This window comes from Punica granatum, chromosome 1 (genome assembly GCF_007655135.1).
Source record: "Punica granatum isolate Tunisia-2019 chromosome 1, ASM765513v2, whole genome shotgun sequence".
Taxonomy (NCBI): Eukaryota; Viridiplantae; Streptophyta; class Magnoliopsida; order Myrtales; family Lythraceae; genus Punica; species Punica granatum.
Window position 1 is genome coordinate 1,838,871 of NC_045127.1, and position 15,581 is coordinate 1,854,451.

General features: G+C 43.9%; 4 protein-coding genes across 4 annotated transcripts; 1 reads left to right on the forward strand and 3 right to left on the reverse strand.

The window, feature by feature from the left end:
* Positions 1–351: 351 nt before the first annotated feature.
* On the forward strand, positions 352–3,034 carry LOC116213834 (aldose reductase). Its single transcript, XM_031548924.1, has 8 exons — positions 352–830; positions 1,296–1,346; positions 1,518–1,591; positions 1,687–1,774; positions 1,863–2,069; positions 2,162–2,233; positions 2,409–2,654; positions 2,748–3,034. Exons 1-8 carry the CDS (start codon positions 687–689, stop codon positions 2,835–2,837), a joined length of 972 nt encoding a protein of 323 aa, XP_031404784.1. The 5' UTR covers positions 352–686; the 3' UTR covers positions 2,838–3,034.
* Positions 3,035–3,149: 115 nt separating this feature from the next.
* On the reverse strand, positions 3,150–6,040 carry LOC116213807 (cation/H(+) antiporter 15-like). The gene is made up of 2 exons (XM_031548887.1): positions 4,469–6,040; positions 3,150–4,375 (listed from the first exon to the last, which is right to left on the reverse strand). Exons 1-2 carry the CDS (start codon positions 5,333–5,335, stop codon positions 3,173–3,175), a joined length of 2,070 nt encoding a protein of 689 aa, XP_031404747.1. The 5' UTR covers positions 5,336–6,040; the 3' UTR covers positions 3,150–3,172.
* A 605-nt stretch (positions 6,041–6,645) lies between these two features.
* On the reverse strand, positions 6,646–9,571 carry LOC116213817 (probable protein phosphatase 2C 73). The gene is made up of 5 exons (XM_031548899.1): positions 8,958–9,571; positions 8,138–8,518; positions 7,912–8,029; positions 7,590–7,813; positions 6,646–7,504 (listed from the first exon to the last, which is right to left on the reverse strand). The coding sequence occupies exons 1-5, from the start codon at positions 9,159–9,161 to the stop codon at positions 7,019–7,021; spliced, it is 1,413 nt and encodes a 470-aa protein (XP_031404759.1). The 5' UTR covers positions 9,162–9,571; the 3' UTR covers positions 6,646–7,018.
* Positions 9,572–11,870: 2,299 nt separating this feature from the next.
* Positions 11,871–14,053, reverse strand: LOC116191955. Its single transcript, XM_031520325.1, has one exon. It carries the CDS (start codon positions 13,625–13,627, stop codon positions 12,083–12,085), a length of 1,545 nt encoding a protein of 514 aa, XP_031376185.1. The 5' UTR covers positions 13,628–14,053; the 3' UTR covers positions 11,871–12,082.
* Positions 14,054–15,581: the final 1,528 nt, after the last annotated feature.

Here is a 15,581-nt window from a genome sequence, read left to right on the forward strand (position 1 = left end):
AGTGTCCCCGAGTTCATGCTCTCCTCCCGAAGAGCACGGTTCAATCTTCAATCTTTTATGTCAACAAGTCGTGTCAAATCTTGAGCCGACCATGCATGGATGAATCACACACAGGTAGATAGCTCGCCTTGATCGTATTCACTTGGGCCAGATATATGCAACTTTTCTAAATATAGCTGGCTAGGTGGTGGTGTTCTGTGTTGGGGAGCATATACGATCCGTGTCGTGTACGGACGACTGAACCTCAAGGAATGGATCAGCATGTACGTGGAATGCATGCAAACAACCATGTCCCGAGCTGCCAGCTTCATGAGTGAGTTTCGACGACTTCAGACCCACTATTATCGGGGGAGTAATATATCATTATGGTGTGGTTTCTATCTGATCCGCTTCACGGGAAGACAAGTAATCGATCAGAGACTGACAAAAAAACTGTGTTTCTTCTTCTTCAATGTTTTCGGTGTCTAGCTAGTATTGAGAAGCTGAATTGAACCCCGATTATTCCAATCGAGCCGGATCGGCGCACTAAAGGAGTAAACTACTCTCAGCGTGAATTTTCTGCATTGAGAAGGACTCGATCTCGAACTCAAGACCTTGCGATATAGCCAGGAGTTCTTCTATTGATCATTGCTTCTATGTAGCCAAGAGAGCTAATCATCAAGGAAGATATTAAATCAGCGGCAACAATGGCGCAGGCAACGTTCAAACCGGAGGATCAGAAGACGCAGCACTTCAACCTGCTGAGTGGCCATTCCATTCCTGCCGTCGGACTGGGTACTTGGAAATCCGGTTCCAAAGCCGATGACGCCGTCTCCACTGCCATCATCGAGGTATGAGGATGACAGATGCGGTGTACGACTAATACACCCTGCCCCAGTACTCATGGAGGAGCCTATATATTATGGCGCACACGTACATTAATGTTGGTTCGGGTTTAGTACCGGGTACATAAATCTAGTTTTTATCATGCTGTTACTTTATACATGTATGCTAGAGGATGTTGGATTATACATATATACTAGAGGTGTTGGAGTTCTCCGTTGATTTCCATATCATATGGGAAGTGCATCTGTGATCATTGAGAATCTGAGTTTTGATGGAGTGGTAGAATAAGAGGGACACGTCTATTGTATATATAGAGGTGTTATTGACGGACTACGTGCTCATCTTCGGTATGAAATTGCTCGATCTCAAACTTAACTGCACAGAACTGCCCAAACCCAAACCCAATACTCGGGTATAGTATTGTTTCCGGTTGAGTTGAGTGACTCGTTTTGCCTCCAATTATGATGCAGGCTGGCTACAGGCACATTGACACTGCTTGGCAATATGGAGTTCAAGAAGAGGTCTCTCCGGTTCTCTTGTCAGTCAATGCGCTTTCACCACTTAATGAATACTAAGTTGAGATGGAATGGAACGCAACTGTCGCATAAAATTTGGTCGGAAGATTTTCATATGTACAGTTGTTTACCTTCGAACGCTAAAACATGGGCCATGACTTCATTTGTCTACACCAGGTAGGAGTTGCCCTCCGAGCAGTGATGCAGGCCGGAGTCAAGAGGAAAGATCTTTTTATCACATCTAAGCTATGGTAATATCTACTGACAGACAAATTCCTCGTCATAATGAACCAATAGATCTCATGCTCTTGTGAGCTCTCATTTATCGTTCTCTTGATGACTGTAGGTGCACCGAGTTGTCCCCAGACAGGGTTCGAACTGCGTTCAACAACACCCTTCAAGAGCTGCAACTCGACTACCTCGACCTCTATCTAGTAATAAGCCGAATAGGACTTTGCTTTTTTAACGAGTACATTTAGATCATGGACAACTTGTGCTCTTTTTTTAATGTAATTCTCGCAGATCCACTGGCCCTTCCATTTGCAAGAAGGAGCGAGCAGGCCTCCAAAGCCAGGGGAGGTGTTGGAGTTTGACATGGAAGGTGTTTGGAGAGAGATGGAGAAGCTTGTTGAGGAAAATCTTATTCGGGACATAGGTGTCTGCAATTTCACCCTCAAGAAGCTCACGAAGTTGATGGATTTCGCTCAAATCATGTCCTCTGTGTGTCAGGTGAGATATGAATCGGACTGTTGGTTTCTCGATATTTTACTTGAGATCGTTAATTAAGCAATTTTTCGCCTTTTGCTTTTTTTCGTGGGCAGATGGAGATGCACCCTGGATGGAAAAATGATAAGATGCTGGAAGCCTGCAAGAACAGTGGAATCCACGTTACTGTAAGATCATATATATGTCAAATATTAAGCCATTTCTCGCTGATTGATCGACGATTGACAGTTAGACATGTGGAAATAAATACCAGTAGGAACCTAATAATGATAATATCGAAAAGGTCCAATGTTTGAATCCAATTATTGTCGGTCTTTCTATCAGCTTGTAATGATTTTGCAGGCATATTCTCCATTGGGTTCACAAGGTGGAGGAGGTCGGGATCTAATCCATGACCAGACGGTCGAAAGAGTGGCGAAGAAACTGAACAAGACCCCGGGCCAGGTGCTGGTGAAGTGGGCCCTCCAGAGAGGCATCAGCGTGATCCCGAAGTCGAGCAATCCGGAGAGGATCAGAGAGAACATTCAGGTATTTGGGTGGGAACTACCTAAGGAAGACTTCGAGGCACTCTGCAGGATCCAGAATCAGGTATCACTATATGCCGTTACTTCGACTGAGCCGCTCCTTTGGTTACTCTTGACAACCCAAACCAATAGTTAAGTTTGTGATTTCTGCTTGCAGAAACGAGTGCTGGATGGCGAAGAACTGTCTGTGAACAAGGAAGCGGGACCTTACAGGAGCGTAGCAGATCTTTGGGATCATGAGGATTGAAATTACTCCACTAGTCCTACTACTTATTGCCGTCACCCTTTTCCATAATATATATTAGAATATCTGCGAGACGCTAAGCAGCCGAGTTAAGCCTGAAAGGGCTCTCAAATCTTTCCAGTTTTGTATGTCGTGCTTGCTTATAGTTTTGTATTCGATGTGCTTGCTTATAGTTTTGTATTCGATGTACTTGCTTGGGATGACGCTGTTTTCGGCTCTGGAGCTCGACTTCCGAGATGTGCTACGTTACAAGTCGATTCTCAATATCATTTCCATGGAATGGATTGCTGAATGTTTTTACTATATTCATTTTACAAATCCTGCCCCGCTAGAGCGAGCTAGGTGATCAACCCTGCAAATTTTTGGTTGCCTTGAAGAGGAGTGAAGGATGTTTGATGAGTGAGATCAATATCCGAGAACCTCGAACTGCCCCCTATATCCCTCTCCTTCCCTCCTCCATACCTGTGTTGTTGCACTACCAATGCCAAAACCTTCCCGTGGAAATCCCCGGAAGCAAGGATGTCTCCGATGAATCCTAGTTCAGGAAATTCGTTCCATTCCATCAGAGGTGACTCCACGTACCGCCTCCCAACCAGTATCAGGTCGAACGAGTTCTCCATGGATCGGATCACTTCGCAGATTTCTACGCTGTCCATCACAATCTCCTCCTTGTAGACGTCCCTCGCCCTCTTGCTCCCGACTCCGCGCAGCTTGAACTCGCTGATCACTTCCTCGTCAAGACTCTTCTCCTCCTCATCCTCGATGTTCTCCATGGATGAAATGAACCTCACCACAGTTACCTTCACGTCTGGCTGCTTGGCGATGCACGTAGCGTAGGCCAGGGCTTCGCGATCATCGGGTCCGCCGGTGAAGAAAACCCCAACCCGGGGGGTCGAGATAGCCCCTTCGATCACTGAAAGGTCTGCGGCATCAGAACTGCGGCGGTTGATGAGAATCCCAACCGAGCATGGGGCCTTGCTGAGTACCTTCCTATTGAACTCCCGGATCTTTGGCGAGTTCACCACGTACCCATCAGAGTTCCACTGGCAGTGGAAGGGCAGCACGGTGAAGGAGACCCCCCGGTCCAGTGCGAGGGTGCACACGTCGTTGTGCATCGAGGTGAAAGGTGCAATCGCCGTGAAAGGCTGGACGGACACAACCGACTCATTGCTCCTCTCAAAGATTAGGAACGCATTGGTTATGCTGTCGGAGGTGAGTGAAGGACCGGACTCGAGGGACACAAACTTTGGGGCAGCGCCGCCTATGAGCTCCCTGAGGTGGATGAGATAGATCCCCAGGGGACTCTGCTTTGTCGGGTTTGAGACCCGGAGGAGGTCGATAATTTCCGGTACCTGTTCCTCAGTGTGGACACATGCCAGGACCCGAAGCTCCCCATTGGGCGGCTCATCCTGTATCGTCTGCCTCTTCCTGGAAATGTACCGGATTGAGGGATCGTATAGCACTTGCACCATTGGCGATATGAGGCCCGTTATAATGATGGACGTTGTGTTCATCACACTGAAGCAGTGGGCGTCGATGAGCTGCATAGACAAAAAAATTCGGATTTTTTTTAATAATGAACACCTTATAAATCCGTGAATTTTGAGAGAATAACTGGAGAATTGTTGCCATACCCCGAGCTGATTGGCGCGGCTATAGAACTGAATGTCGAGTACTCCGACAGTGCTAAGAATGAGGCTGAGGATGGCGGCATCCCTGAAGATCATGTTGAAGAAGAGAACGCAGGGGACCACAGCCGCCAGGAACTTGGTCAGGGCCCCTATTAAGGCCATGAGGGCACAGGCGAAGGCGGTCGCCGCGTCTAGGCTTCTCAGATCCGTCTTCCCACCACAGGCTAGGAAGTAGAGTGGGAGAAGCACGAGCGTGATGAAGCCCTCGAACTTATCGGACAAAGTTGCTGCCAGAATGGACCCTGCTGGCAGGGCGATCCCCAAGAGGATTGGCCCGAAGAAAGTGTGCTGTCCACAGACCTCGCCAATGAAAGCACACATCAGGACTAGCAAGACAGTGTAGCAAAGGTAGGATTCCTTGAGTGGCTGCCCTCGCGGGGTTTGCCTTATCATCCAAGAAACAAACGGTCCCATCCCGGCTTTGATAAGGACAAACTGAGCGACGGCGCACATGGTGATGATGTAGAATACTCCCAAGTTGGCCCTCTCGGGGTGGATCTGGTTGACCCCAAAGGAGATAAGAACGGTAGCGTAGCCTAGGGATCCGCTAATCATAGAGGAGGAGAGCGCGAGCCGACCCACCTCAGAGTTTAGGAGTTTGAGGTCTCCCAAGAAGCAAGATACACCATGGAAAGTCGTGGTGGCATGGAGCATGGCAACTAGGCTGAGGGAGTCGTCTTTGTGGTCAGCGAGCAGAGTGGATTTGAGGGCTCTGGAGGATAGGATAGTGAGGACCATCGGGAATGCAAAGGTCGAGAGGCCAATGATCCAAGCTTTCTTCCCTGACCTTGCAACTATCGAGACATCCATCTTCACCCCCACCAAGAAGAGGAAGAATACACAGCCAAAGGTTGAGATCGTCTCGAGCAAGTACAGGCTCTTGTATGGGAACACAATGTTCTTCAGAGTACGGATACGGCTTAGCACTGATGGTCCGACCAAGATTCCCCCCTGTCACAGACAAATTCAGATTACAGATATTAAAAGATTCTTGCAACCATTTATGTAATGATTTCGTCCATGTTTCTTTCTGTGTGAAATTGAAGAACAATAACTTCTGTGCAGGAGTCGCGATCTCAATTACCATGACTGGCCCGACAACGCTGGATCGAATAAAAGGCTTGAGAATGGACTTTGTCGTGAAGGTGAGGAAGCAAGCCAAAGAGAGCTGCATGAGTAAGACTGGTTCCGCCCTATAGGACCCGTTCCTCTCGCAGATTGCCAGCACATTTTTCTGTTGGAAACCAAAAGTGAGATCACGGGTCGCGTTTATGGGAGTCCACATTGGGACCATCTGGGGTGCATCCATTGCCTGGTAGAAGTTAGCGAATTCCATCTTCCTGCGTTTAATTAACTGACACCTCCTGGTATCAAAGGAGTTACGCTAAAAAAGAATGGTCAACATAAAGTTCTCATCATCGATACGAATCTTGAGAAGGAAGAAATTCGATGAAGTGCGGAAAAAAAATCAAAAGCACGATGTGGAACTAGTTTGGGAAAAAAGATAAAAAAGGAAAAGAGAGGGAGGCGATTATTATCAGTAGCAGTCTACGGTTGTTATCTTTCAGACTGGTTTTTACTTTTTCGTTAATGGACGAGAAAGAAACGAGCTCTTTCAGTCCTTCCTTGCATTGGTCTATGTTTTCGCAGTCAATTGGGTAGATTTTCATCGAGTTTGCTTAGTGATATTTTCACAGTTACTATTATCCATTAAACTTGACTTTTACATTTATAACTGATGGTATATGTCAATACGTATTTTGTTTCTCAGAATGTATAAGATACGGATTTTCAGCATACTTGTTATGGAAGGAAGATTCAACCCAATGACTTGGAGAACAAAAAACCTGTGTCTCATGTTCATTCTCATTATCCTATGCTTCTCTGCATAACACAATACTTGTTACGCTATATTTCGCATAGAATCATGATTGTGTTTCTCGTAGCAATGGAGTATCAGACTAATAATAGAAAGAAGATGCCGCGAGTAGTTAGAGTGAGCTCCAAGATGCCATAATTGCATTAAAAATAACTAATATATTCGAGGAAGTTTACATTGACTGCCAGACCACAATTACCGGGTCAGTTTTGGATCCAAAAGTTAAAAAACGAACAAATCATAAGTAAAAGCAAGAAGCTGGAATTATAAATTACTCTGTATATGCGGTGGTTTCAGAGAAATCAAATCAAACTAATGAAGGGGAAAAAATCACATCATCTAGGATATGGTCTCGATCACTACCATAGTACTCCTCAAAACCCGAAATGTGTCAACTGTAATCTAGTTACACCAGGAAATACATATATAACGAAAAACAAGTTTGATTCCCGCTTTCCATGTCATTTCATTTGGAGCAGAATCCACAGTTCTGATTGCTCCTTCACTAGTTCTTTCGATCTCTTATGATATTAATTTTAATATTTCAGTTTCCAAGGGGCCTGATCGTTCCTGTAGTCTCTCCTCTTTCGGGTTCGAAGGAAGCAGGAAGGAGATCACTGAAGGACGGAAATGGAGCGAGCTTCATCGGCAATGGAGCGTGTTTCATCGGCAATAGAGCGAGTTTCACTGGCATCCCCATGATCTTTGGCTGCTTTTCTCCGGTGCAAGATACTAGAAAGTCGAGGAAGCTTTATTAGAGAATTGACACGAGTCACTCCTTCGAGAGCATTCCACTCCTCATTATCCTTCTCTTTCTTTCCAGCCGCAGGGCTCACATTTTTCTTGCCCTTAGCAGGTCCAGGCGGATTAGGAGCGCCTTGCCCAGACTGACCCTTTGGCGCGTTGAGCTCGGGCTGTTCTGAAGGTTCAGCTTCCTTGAAGAACAAGCAAATGACCGCACAGTCATCTATCTTGTAGCCTGGGTACTTTGTTCTCCAGGCCCGAACTGCCCGAGCTACTAACACTTTAGCAGCCAGCGATCTGGTTCTTACAGATGACACTACCTTGATGACTTCATTATTGGTTAGTACATCCCATATCTGGAACAGAACATCAGCCAAAATATTTAGCCAAAATTTAAAGTCTCCCTCGGAAAAGAATTTATGAGCTTTGAAAGGGTCTCACCCCATCAGTGGCTAAGACAACAAACTCATCACTCGGCATGATCTTTCTGTAGGAAAGGTCGGGCTGTGATATGAGACCGTAATCTTTCAAGCAGAAGTCTCCGAAAGCCCGAGCCATAGCTAGTCCAGGGCAGTTCTCGTCAGGCATCCATATTCTGAACACTTCAGGCTCATGTTCTATTGCAAAAACTCTTCCTTTGCATTTCCTGATCCTTTCAACCTCACCTGTGTAAGATTTTTTTTTTTTAAGAGAACAATAAAAATATTAGGAAGTCAGAATAATATTCAAGCTATTTGAATTTGTTTGTGAGCAAAAGACCCACTTGGGATATTCGGCTTCAAATCAACTGTGAGTTGGACGGGAACGAGCTGATTCTTCTGCCCTCTCGTGCAGAGGACTGCGCGGGAATCCCCCAAGTTTGCCACCATCAAGTGGTCACCCTGCAAGAATCGTAATCGTGCAAGGTTAACAGTTCTTTTTTTTGGTTCATTCTTCTATCAATATGAAAATTAATCAGCAAGGTGATCGACCGTCTGAATAATTCGTACCAATCTAACTATGCTCACTGCTGTGGTCCCGCTGCAGAAGCAGTCAACCGTGGAATCATTTTTGAGGTCATCATCCATGTCCTTGAACGATCTGATGAAACTTGCCTCCCAAGATGAGAGAAGCAAGGAACTGTTAGTGCTATCTTCATCTCGGCTATTCGTTGAATTTCCACTTCTCCCGTCATCTTCTTCCTTTTCTTCTTCTTCGGAGTCATCTTTGTCCATGAGGTCGATGTTGCTTGCTTTAACTTGGGACCGTTTGATCGCTGAAGAGAGCTTAGAAGGCAACTTGTCCCTCACGCGGTGGGCCACCTCATGACCAGAGGGACCATGGCCGTCGAAGACGCTGCAGTACAGCACATCTTTTTCGCCAGTGAACTCCTGTGTCAGAGGATTAGAAAGGAAGCAATTGACTTAAAAATCTCGCACACAAATAGATTATCTACAAAATGATACAAGTACAAAATGTCAAACATGTCAAAATCAGCATAAGAGATTTCTAAAACCATGAAAGTCCATTCTCCGCTAATTGGACTTTGCTTCAACAGAATTTGAAGGCAAGTTGGATAATTACCATAAACACCAATTTATGAAGACATTTGCTGCAGTAATGCCAAACAAGAGGGGAAAAAAATGATTTTTCATTAGCATACTGGCATTACAAGGAACTTCCGAGGAGGGTATACACCCCCTTCCAAACAACATGATAAATTATAGAAAATGCAAGACCTAGGATCGTATAAATTAAGACCACTTAGGCACGTGAACGCGTAAGACTGCAAATGAATCGAGGATCATGATAAAATGGTAGGAACAATACCTCCCAAACGGTCAAGGCGTCTTGGTTGACACCTTTCTTGCCCTGTTTGGAGAACACAGAGACAAAACTCGAAGACCCTTTGAGCCTTATTTTAGCCCCACAATCTCCTTCTCCAAGAACATCCTCTCCATCAGTCTCCCATTCCTCAGGCTCTATATCCTCGTACCCAAAGTCATCAATGTTCTTGCTGCAGCATGCACCCATGTCTGGGACAACCTTTTATACTTTCTTGCAAAAAAAAAAAAAAAAAGACTTTTTTCCCCCGGGAAAGTGAATGAGAGATTAAAAAAAAAACGATTCTAGGAGTGCCCAAAAGAAGGTGAAATCAAGGCACCCTTTTGAATATAAAGAGGAGGGGACTAAGGGGAAGAATCCTGCATTTGGCTCAACTCAACGGGACAGAGGCCGAGGAACAGAGAATTGATGAAATCCCCCAACAAGAAAGGGTTTGTTTTGTTGGGGGATGGGATCAAAGAAAGACGAGAAAAGCAAATATTTGAGATATTTAATTTAGTAACAAGAAGAAGGGGAACAAGAAACGGCGGAGTCATCGGTCGTTTCTTGTTGGGTGGGGGTTCGTTTTTTCCTCTCTCTCTCCTCCCTCTCTGTATCCCCGTCGTTCTTATCTCTCTGCCATGTCAAGTCAAAGGAGCTCTTTTCGTTCGCCCTCTAGAGACAGACAGACAGAAAGAGAGAGAAAAGAGAAGCCATTGTTACGGTAATTTTCAGAAAATGACGACGCGGAATTAAGAATGTGTGTTTTTTGGCGCCAAAACAGATAGTAAGCATGACAAGTTCACAACTCATTCCCATTGCATTTTTGGATATTGATGAAGAATTATCATTGCATTCAATTTAATAAATCAACTAAAAAAAAAACAACAACAACTCGGTTTTTCTATCACCGGTGGGGATTCTAGATATCCCATATTATTCTAGGAAAAAGAAATCGAAGGACATAATTCACAACATTTTAATTTGTCAATTATTATTTTTTGGTAAATCACTATATATTTTCAATTTTTTACTTGAGATTAATTTCTATTACATTTACACTACAAATAATCCGCCTACAAAATGGAATTTATCAACCTCACATTTCTCGTGACTCTTCACTCTTTCTCTCTTACTTTTAAAAGAGATGGAGTTATTAATTCTTCAAATGGTTTTAGGAATATAACCAACATTAAATAAATCTTACAAGAGGAAATCATAGGACAAATAGTATCTACTTTCATGTTCTATACAATATATATATATATATATATATTCACAAAACACCGGCGATGCTTGATGGAGCAACCTCCTGCTCCATCTCCCTTGTCGAACAAACCTATAACGGAGAGTGGGGGCGACCTCAACGCTTTGGTCATCGGCGACAGCGGTGGCAGAGGACTGACCACCTCCCGCCTTGTCACACCGTGATCAAACTCGGTCATCTATTGCCCACAACCCAATAGATCATCTGCCCTTGACCAGTGGCAATAGCAACGCAGCAGCGACTTCCCCCCTCTGTCCAACTGACTCTCTCCCTCTCCGATGGTGGCTTCTAATCTGCGGACACTTGTCTTCGCCCTGGGACAATATTCCCGTCGTCCTCTACAAAGGATGGTACTCTTGACTCAACTGATCTTACCATCCGCTTGCGAAAAATGACATTTTGTGGTTGCCCTTTCTTTGTTGGTTTTTACAGGTTTTGACTCCCTGACAACAACCACTGGTTCGAATCGATCAAAAAAAGTTTGGATACTTTGATTTGATAGTCTAACTGAATTTGATTAGTTTGATTGTCGTTGGTTTGAATCAATCGAGAAAACCTCGATGAATTGGTTTGACTATCTAGGGATTAGGTTGTTTAAGAATCGATTGATTAAATTGGTTTAAGGGTGTAATCTGTGAAGGGTTCATGCACTGAGTACTGATCCCAGACTTTTATTGGCTCTGCTTCTCTATTTCCACATTATTAGTATTTATTGCCGTATGCTCTTCTTCCCAGTTTTCACTGGGGTCCATATAAAGTATAGTTGCAAGATATTGAAAACAAATTACAATAACTGGAAGGATTTCCAAAGAAAAGGTCTGGGGATAAAAAAGGTCTTGGAGATAAAAAAAAAAAACAATTGCAGGGTTCTCTATGTTTATTTAATGTGCTTCAATCATATGTCTTTTCTTTTGCAGTTTTCTCGGTTGATCTACTGTATTTTTTATTTTGTAATTTACTCTCTTGGACATTTTTTTTCTGTACTAATTTTTGTCATCGGTGGACATTTATTCATTACCGAGAATATATATCCACAAACCAGTTTTGGCAATTTCGAGAAAAAAAAAGAAAATAAAAGAAAAGGAAACTAAACAATGCAAATAAAAAAATAAAAGGAAATTTGAATCAGTCCAGATTTATTTAACTTTCGGATAATATGCGGTAAGTATATATACTAAGGAATAACAAAAGGAAAACATTGGTGAAAGACATGGCATGTGGACTGGGTAGTTGACCCCGAATAGTTTATCCATTGCAGAATCAAACCATGTTGGGTCAAAACGTGCCATTATGAATCCAATAAATACCTAATAATAAGAAAAAGACCAGAGAGTATCAGAGAAAATGTATAAATTACATAGGTTATGCAAAAGGATATTATATAAATTTTCGATAAATAACGGAACCAACAATCCCATAGAATGAATCTCAACGATCAGGTCTGTTACCGTCGGAGATTCAACTATCAGGCTAATCTGAAGCTTTGTGATAACGAGGAGACAGTCCAACGGACTAGGAAAAGCCCGACAATAATATTGACGGGCTTTATCACAGGCCCAAACATACCAAACAGAAGGAACGTGAGCATATGATGAGTCAATCACATCCGACACGGATCCGTGAACCAACAGGGATGAAGAAAAGGTGATGGATGGAGAAAGAAAGACGCTGAGCATTTGAATCTAATTTGCTAAATCTGTGCGAGTATGAATTGAACTTTTCTTTAGCAGCAGCAGCAGCAATTCTTACAATGTGTAGAACCTAAACACAACCCGAAAATTGCTCAAGAGATCAAAGAAAGAAGCTATTTTTCACGGTAAGAAAACACTTAAAAGTAGGAACTGTAGGATTCAGAGAACGCATATCACCACCATTGATGGACTAGGACTCCCCTTTGCCGGAGAGAATTAAATAGCTCCAAGCACTGTCCGTAAGTCTTCTCGTACTTCGAGCTCCTCTCGCCCGGGCAGCACCTCTGCCACCGGTTGTAATGGCACTCGAGGAACAGCTCGTCGATCAGACAGATCGCTCCGTTCTCAATCAGCCTCGGGATCAAGTCGAACTCTGTCCCCTCCACGTCCATCTTCATCACCACAAAATCCTTCTCCGTCACCGACCTCTTCAACCAATCAGCAAAATCAAACCCCAGAATGGTGGCAACCTCTCCGTCAAATGTCTTTGACGATTCGACCGACTGAATCCTCCCCATCCCTCTTCCCTCGGCATCGGCTTTCTGACCGGGGTCTCGGGTTATCTCAAAGGACAGCGTCTCGTTCTTCACCCAAGCTGCATACGGCAGTAAAGTGACGCCCTTTTTCGACTTGTACTCATTGTGGAAGGTCTTATCAGCCTCGATCGCATACACCTCGAATTTCTTGCTCTGTTTCGGGTATTGTTTCCTGAACCAACTTCCTATACTAGAACCGTAACTCCTAGCTCCGACATCTACATACACATACCTATTCTTGAAACTTATATCGACAAGTGTGGGAAGATACTTTATGTTCTTCAAATTCCTTTTCAAAGTAATCCATGGCTTCAGTGGCTCCTCTGGGATCAATGGCTCCGCGTCCCGGACCAGTTGTTGTTTATAATCCGGGACCAAGCACTTATTCGCTGATGAAATGCCACCGGGTTTCTTCACCGGCTGGCTAAGAATGTTAAAATCACTGTATTTCTTCAAGACTATCTCTCGTATTTTCGGCAAAGAAGCGTCGAAACCATCAAAATCATGCGATTTCAAGAGCTGGCAGCAATTGAACAAACCAATGAATGAATTGAAACTGTATGTATCGTTAGCCCTTACGTGGACCACCACGACGCCCTCAGGCTTCAGCACGCGCGAGATCTCAGAGGCCACGTCCAACGGCAGCGATAATCCATCGAAGCGACCGCCGCCTGAGAAGATAAAATCAAAGGTGTTATCGTCAAACCGCAGGCTGTGAGGTTTGCGGGAGATGACCAGCGGTTTTGAAGCCTTCTTCGAGGTTCCAATCGAGTCCGCGACTCCAATCTCCTTCAGAGCAAATACGTCCTGTCCGGTCGGGGTCTCAATGCAGAGGGACTTCGAGCTCGGTGAGAGGAACCCCTCCGCCGCCAGATCGTGGAACACCGACGAGTAGAAACGGACGGCCTTGATCCAGTCCTTGCTCGTGTAGAGATCGGCTCGGCTCGGGGGAGCGGCGGTTCCGGCAGGTCTGACGGCGCGGTTGACGGCAACGCCGGAGCTGGGGGTGACGAGGCTTAGATTCTCGGGAATGGAGAAGAAGCAGAAGTCGCCGAGGTTGCAGGACTCGCCGGCGATCGTGATGACGTAGGCGAAACGGACGCCGATGAGCAGCACGCCTAATAGGAACACCCGCACCAGGACGTTCCTCAGCAAGCTATGTTTTCCTGCGGCCGGCTCCATGAGGGCGAGCGTGCACGAGCAGACCGAGGTAAGGGCGTGTCGAGATCGAGAGAGAGAGAGAGAGAGAGGGCGGATCTAATATTAGATCAGGGACAGGAACAACGGCGGCGCGTGGGGTGGGGGGGGGGGAGGGAGGGGACTAGCGGGAGCAGAAGCGGGCGGAAGTGTGGTTGGCGCCGACGAGGGAGGCGTGGCGGAGAGGGGTATGGATAGGGAAATAGAGAGGGGGTGAAGGAGCAAAATTGGATAACATCTTTGCAGGGGGAAGTGCTATGCTATGGGGCGAGCATGACTCCACTGAAACGCGGCCTCTCTCTCACTGTGCGTGCTTCTGCTGCTGCTGAGGAGAGAGGAGAGGAAGCTCGTCGGACGGTTCTCGATGGCCACGGAAGGAGAGGGAATGAAGAAGGGAAAGGAAACAAAAATGGAAAGTGAAGACGACGACGCGGGGCTACCGGATGAGCAGGTTGCCCACTGCCACGCGGGAGCTGATGAGCGCAGGTCGTGGTTGATTGGCGCGTAAGAATTTGCCACCGAAGTTTTATCATTATTACAATATTGCCACCCCAACCCGACTTTTGGTCCTTTCCTTTTCTCTGTTTTTGGCGCCTTTCGTGGCGAGAGAATATCGTCGAATTGACGGCAATAAAGAATGATGAGGGCATCGGACTGCCCTTTTATGGAAAAATCTATAGGAAAGTCCCCAAGCTTCCCTTTTTATTTCATTAATTATTACCTAATTAATTAATAGAAAATTAATTATTTACATTTTCAGGAAATATTTTCTTTTTTGTACTTAAATCCGCATCTAGCTTAACTAAGTTGAGCCGATTAAATATATGTGAACGCTATTAAAAATAGGTAATGAGATAATCTGAGAGATTTAATATAATTTTACGGGTGCTATATTAACTAACCTTTCGAATGAGCAAATTGTGCCCGACACCGCTCTTAGTCATAAAATATATATATATATATATATATTGTTCCACCGAAAAGTATTCAAAAGGTGCTATTAAGATGAAAGAAAAAAATGATATATTAAATACGGAATAAAAATTATATATAACTTTTTCTTGAGTATAATTTTAGTTATTAGTTTTTGCGAGATTCACTTGTCTTATTTTGTTGTACAGTGGGGATTAGAGCACTTCCATATATTACTTTATTTCCATCAGCATATTATTTCATGCGGTTCGAATAATATGGTAGTTAGATAATAATGTTGGTTCCTTTTCTTTTTTAATTCTTCTGCAAGGTGAGGCATAATATGCTACACATGTCACGACATATATATTACAGCGATTTTGTTTTTTTCATTTCTTTATATATACAAGCAAAATCCTTTTATAAATGTGTCAAATATTTGAATAAATAATGTATTGTAGCGTCTATAGTTGTTGCTGGTTTGGTTGGCAGTTAGAGAAATCGAATTTAACGTACAACCAATTGGGTAGAGCACTAACTACGTCGTGCATATGAACTAAGTATGATCGATCAATGTTGGTTCTTTCGTCAATATTAACGATGATAATTTTTTAAAGTTCGTGCCACTACACTTTGCCAATATTTATGTCAATCAAAAAATACAATGACTTTTGGACGACCATGACAATTATTATTGTGGTAAGTTTTTTTTTTCCCCCCGGTGATTGAAGAGGCCGAAGCCTAGACAAATAAAATTGCGGTAATCTTTTTGGTGATTAAAGAATGAAATTGTGGTAAGTTAATTAATTTACTCTAGAAAAAGTTTGGCTAGTTAATTCAATGATTTTGTTTCCATCTTTCTTCTTACATCAACTCGCTACTATGATCGATACTTGATTTTATTATTTATTTTTTTTCATATGCTCTTGAAATACAGCAAAAGCTAGAGGAATATCACTTTTTTTTCCCAGAATCTTTTTTCTAAAAGGATCAAGATAAGAGAATATTTACAAAAGTAGTTATCCAT